This window comes from Azolla caroliniana, unplaced genomic scaffold (assembly GCF_043228905.1).
Source record: "Azolla caroliniana isolate FFs.n. ecotype wild unplaced genomic scaffold, voAzoCaro1.0.p SCAF_3, whole genome shotgun sequence".
Taxonomy (NCBI): Eukaryota; Viridiplantae; Streptophyta; class Polypodiopsida; order Salviniales; family Salviniaceae; genus Azolla; species Azolla caroliniana.
The window spans coordinates 19,869,852-19,875,770 of record NW_028230438.1 but is presented as its reverse complement, the minus strand read 5'-3'; the positions used below and the strand labels follow the sequence as shown (position 1 = coordinate 19,875,770).

Genomic DNA, 5,919 nt, shown 5'->3' with positions numbered 1-5,919 from the left:
GGATGTACTAGAAGCAATGAAGATGCATGTCTTTATACGAAAAACTGTTCAGATGGGAGTTTTATCACATTGATATTATATGTTGATGACATGCTTATTGCTGGTAAAAACAAGGATGAGTTATCCTCGTTAAAGAAAAACTTGAGCCAGAATTTTGACATGAAGGATTTGGGAGATGCAAAACATATTCTTGGTATGCGTATCACTCGTGATAGGAGTAAGCGATGTATTTACTTGTCTCAGGCTGAGTACATATCGAAAGTGCTCATGAGGTTTAATATGGAGAATGCGAAGCCGTTAAGCACTCCACTACCTTCATATGTAAATCTGAGCACACGTGATTGCCCCACATCCGATGAGGACAAGAAATTCATGTCCAAGGTTCCTTATCAATCCGCTGTTGGGAGTCTTATGTACGCTATGATAGCGACCAGACCAGACATTGCTTTCGCAGTGGGAGCTGTGAGCAGATTTATGTCCAATCCTGGTAATAAACATTGGGAGGCAGTTAAACTGATTTTAAGATATCTGTGTGGCACTAAGAATAGGTGTCTATGTTTAGGTGGTGGAACTGTATCCATCATCGGATACACAGATTCTGATTATGCTGGCTGCTCTGACAGCAGAAAATCCACTTCAGGATATATTTTTCAGTTTATGGGAGGTGCGATATCTTGGAGATCTCGTCTCCAAAAATGTACTGCTCTGTCCACTACAGAAGCAGAGTATGTCGCAGCTAGCGAAGCTTGTAAGGAAGCCGTATGGCTGTCCAGATTAGCTTGTGACATGGGCATATCTAAGCTTGTACCCATATTGTTTTGTGATAGTCAGAGTGCCATTGCATTGGCTAAAAACCCAGTATACCATGCGAAGACCAAGCACATTGGAGTGAGATATCACTTCATTCGAGAATGCATAGCTGCTGGCTATATTAGTCTTGAGAAAGTTGTCTCTCAAGACAATGCCGCAGATGCGTTGACCAAGGCTCTATCGCACGAAGCACTAGAGCATTGCTGCCACTTGATGGGGATAACTTAGGTCATGAGGTTACACATTGTTTCTTGTACATTGTGTAACATACTCATCAAGTAGGATGTGTAGGTCTTGTTCAATCTCCCCATCAGCTTTGTTGATCCCTAGTTTGGCCTTTTAGTGGGAGATTGATAGTAAGAAAAGGCCAAATCTGTAATTTCTTACTATTTACGCATAGGTATATAAACTAATAGAAATGAGGGTTTCATTTGCCCCCAAAAAGTTGTTGTGTTTTTCCTCTGTCTGTGTGCTGTTTTTCTCTGTGTGTGTGTGTTCGACATTTTCTGTGCAGGCCAGAAAACAGCAGCTCGTCCGCCTCCATTACTCCAGATCCAACAATTAGTACTGCAGAAAGGGTACATGAAACACGCAACGTCAACGTGTAGCCATAATGTGTGGAAGAAAACTGTTTAAAGTTCTCGTCTCTGCCATTTCCTATGAAATGGTTTGCAATAGGACAATGTTGGCGTTATGAAAGGATGACAAGGGGAAGGAGACGTGAACATTATCAGTGGAATATGGATATAATTGGTGTTTCTGGTGTTGAGGTGAGTTAAAATATAGTATGAGAGCATTACTTGGATGTATGTCTTTTAGGTTTGTTTAAACCTTTATTGTTTATTTAGCCTTCAAATCTTATGTTTTTTGTTTTTATGTGATTAATTTTTAGTGTGTTTATGTGATGTAAAGGGGTGGCATTTCAATTTCTATCTATACATAAAATGCACTTCCAATCACAAAGAATAGTGTCGGATTCTTACCCTGGTTTATGTAACCATTCATATGAAGTTAATGATCCTTTGAGAAAGTTTCAAATTCCACATGGAAACCTAGTACCTAAAGAAAGAAGGTAGTGACTACCATTCAAATAATCTAGTAGAGATCTTATAGCAGTAGTATTTCACTACAAGTTTTGAATCAGATATTGGTCTGCTTTTATTAGTATACCCAATGGGTATGGTCACTTCTGATTTATAAGTTGATGGTCGCATTTGTCTTAAGTTACGAATAAGGTATCTGGCTTTAGGGATAATATAGCTATCTTACAATTATATAGTATAACCAACAAGTACAAAATCTTTTGATTTATATCCCTACTTTAAGCTTCCTCTAATCACACGACATTGTATGTGCTTTCGTTGTCCCATTGACCTTTCCATTTTGGATCACCTCACCCAATGATGAATTCTTTCAGAGGGCAGCAATTTCAGGTCCAGTGATCAGGCACAGAAGCTGATTATTGGCTATTCACGATTCCATTTCAAGCCATTTAGTTTTGGGGACCTACTCTAGAAAGACATTCTTCTTTTGTTATTCACATTGACTAGTTATAAATAATCATAAATGTCTGACAGGTCTCATAGGCCATTATGGGTCTTTTTCAGACATTAATCTATCTTTCTCCCAAGTCAATCTTTACATTCTTGCTATGCATCACAAACAATTGTAAACTTATAAACAGTTATAAATGTCTGACAGGTCTCGTAGGCCATTATGGTCTTTTACAGACATTAATATATCTTTTTCCCAAGTTAATCTTTACATTCTTGCTATACCAATGAGGGTATATGTGCTGCCTGCCAGAGGACGTTGAAGCTTAACTCTTAATTTAGAAACGTGCTCCAATCACAGCAGAGTATGTCTGTCACAGGTCATTGTACATTTGATGGAAATTTGAGAATACAATTGCTGTATTATTTAAAATGTAGAAGCATCTCGTTTAGGTTAACATACTTCTGTAGTAATTCATAAGTCTCCACATTCATTTGCTCGAAATCTTACTAATTTTGGATTCTTATTTAACTGGTGCCATTGTCTGGCACTGGTGATTCATTGTCTAGTAGATGAAAGTTCATTTTAACTTATCACTTCTGCTGTGTCCTCTTCCAATGTTTCCTTCTAGCTTTCGAGAAAGAGCTCTTGTGAATGAGAGTTAGCATGGTGTAGGATACACATTGTGACATGTGTAATTGAGTTTGTTAATCATCATTTTAGGATGCTCAATGTGATGGAGGTGAAGGATATGGAAGGATACCTGTGTGTAAGATACAATTCCTGAGGTTATGAATGGGGAATCGGAGCTCCAAAAATACCATTTGCGATGGAATAAATAATTATTGGAAATTGAGCATGAGCCCCAAAATAATATTAGAATGTAAAAGTGATGGTGCATTTTTCATATAGTGCCCTTTTTGCAACTGAGCAAAATCTTCAAATAAGGAATATGCCTATCAAGTGTGTGATTTCTTTGAGAGTATTTCTATACAGGTTTATGTAGAGAAACTCATTTAGGTTTTCAGATCACTGACAATTAATCTTCGAATTTGTATCAGGCATATTTAGCCTGGTGCATGGTTGAAACATGTAATGTAATAGTGCTTCAAATTTCAGGATAAGATCAAATGTTCCTTTAGGACTATTGTATGACATTATAGGAACATATAAGCAATGCGAGGTCTTTTTGTAGCTTTTTTGCATTTTATAGGTAGTTTCTATGTGTAGCCCTTCTCACAATGTATGCATGAAACCTAAAACTCTTTCCAAATCCAGGCAGAAGCAGAACTTCTTTCTGGTATTTTTGTATTTATCAAAAATGTTGGCCTTGGCATTACATCTGAAGATGTTGGGATTCCAGTATCCAATAGAAAGGTAATCAATTTAGATATTCAAATTTCAGTTTATTTGTTTGTATCTTCGTAGAACTGGTGGCAAGGATATTATTTGTTTGTATCTTCGTAGAACCCACAAACAGTATCTGCGTATTTAAGCAGCAACTGGTGCAATTTCAGCGCTCCATAGAAAAATAGTTTTTTTTATCTTTCCTCCATTTGCAGGTTTTCTGGGCTCTGACAATGAAGCTGTGAGAGAATTGAATCAGCTATTCGCATTAGCTAGTGGATATGGTTATGCTTCATTGTCAGAGCCCATTTGTGTATTTGAAGCATTTGTGGGTTTTCGCTTCATTGCAAGCTTTCTCACTATCAATATATGTTAGGGAATTACACCAGAATAACCCTTTGTATTAGTAAATTTTAAAATTTTGAACCCTGGTAAATATCTGACAAGTTAAGGATATTTTGGGAAGTTGACATTTTCTCCTAAAAGCTATTACCCAAAAAAAGCATAAAATGAAATCACTGATAACAATGACTTATTATTGACTTGGATACTTTCGGTTGCTGAAGGAGAAAGGACTATATTGCCCAATCTTCAGCTTGATGTGGATTGCATTGTGTTTGCACTAGAGGAGGAGCTAAGGCCACAAGCTGGATTGATTGCAAATCGGTTGTGGAATGCAGGATTCGCTGTGGAACTTGTTCTCGAGAATAAGAAGATGAAATGGTAACCTCAATGTTTTCATTTATGAGTTTCTGTTGTAAATGCAAATGTACATTGTTTTTTTTTCTAAACAAGATATCCTTCCATTAGTTTTAAAAAGCATATCTGCTACAAAATACAACCCACTTATTTTACAAAAATGAGAGATGAATTGGGAGATATATAGCCTCCACTATGTGACTTTCAGCATACATGCTTGACATCAGTGCATATCCTACTATTGTATCAGGATCCAATTTTATAGCTTCATTCGAGCACAATTTCCCCTTATCTATATTGCCAAAGCATGTATATGCTATTAATAAGGTCAACCAACTAAATGAACATTGTTTTCATGGTATGTGTTTATTGTGTCAGTATATTTTGACTATGTGTATAATTATGTTTTTATTGTATGAATGTAGTATGATTTCTTTGTATGTATGTATAATTGTTGCATGTCTGTTATATACTTACAGGGCATTTAAGCATGCTGAATGTTTACAAGCCAAGCAGATCATACTGTTAGGCACAAGTGAATGGGAGCGTGGATCAGTTCGTGTTAAGAATCTGACTTCAAGAGAGGACAAAGATATTCTAGTTGATAATCTTATTGCTGAGCTCAATAGCTGGACTGCTTGAACTACACTTCTTCAGTCATTATAACATAAACCCAGTTACACAAAATTATTTCTAGTAACAATCCGAGCTTATTGAATACTTTCAATAATGCAAATATTTAAATTCATTCAAATGGTTTCCAAAGTGTTGTTTCACTCCATAATAAGACCGAAAGCTAATTCAAAACTTCAGTTATGGGGTGAATGCTTAAAATGCTCATTTCTTTCTTCCATCTGTATTTTCAGAGAAAGTCACAATAAATTACAAAAGCCAGACAATTTTGTGTCAAAAAAATGAGAAATGAGATATGGACTCAAGCAATTCATGTGATCTAACAACTCTTCAATTTGTTTAGTTAAAAAGAATGTGCTGATTTGACATGGCTTTCTATATTAGAGAATCATAGCCATCACTAAAATTGCACATTGCTTTGTTTTGGGAGCATGGCATGTGCAAGTGAAAACAACGGTCACGTGTTTGATACTTTGGAATGTTTGTTGCTAGCAATGGGCACGGTTTCGGCTCAAACTGAACCGAACCATTAAGCCATGGTTTAATGGTTTATTGGTTCCAAAATATTTTGATGGTTTGGTTTGGTTTCGATTTTCAATAAACGGTTCAAGTTCGGTTCTAAAACTTGGGTTTATAGGTTTTTGGTTAACTTTTTTTTACCTTAATAGTTTATTGATTTAGTGGTTTAATTAATGGTTTTTTATTGATTTAATTAATTTAACTTAAATGTTTATTTAATTTTATGGTTCAATTAAAGTTTCTTTTATTGATTTAATAAATTTAACTTAAATGCTTATTTAATTTAATGTATTTTTGTTTAGTTAGATGTTTAATTAGTTTGTTTTAAGTGGTTAGGTTTAAATTTTTTATTAAATGGTTCGGTTTGGTTTTAACTTTTCCCTAAACGGTTTGGTTTCAACTTTTTCTTTAATGGTT

The 5,919-nt window shown here is 35.6% G+C and overlaps 1 protein-coding gene across 1 annotated transcript; it reads left to right on the top strand.

The window, feature by feature from the left end:
* Window positions 1-1,424: 1,424 nt before the first annotated feature.
* LOC147866429 (histidine--tRNA ligase, chloroplastic/mitochondrial-like) lies at window positions 1,425-5,347 on the top strand (the record flags this gene model as incomplete). Its single annotated transcript, XM_087316755.1, has 5 exons — window positions 1,425-1,580; window positions 3,583-3,730; window positions 3,867-3,964; window positions 4,160-4,374; window positions 4,830-5,347. Coding segments are annotated over 5 exons (780 nt in total), but the record flags the coding sequence as incomplete, so codon positions are not given.
* Between the last annotated feature and the right edge of the window lie 572 nt (window positions 5,348-5,919).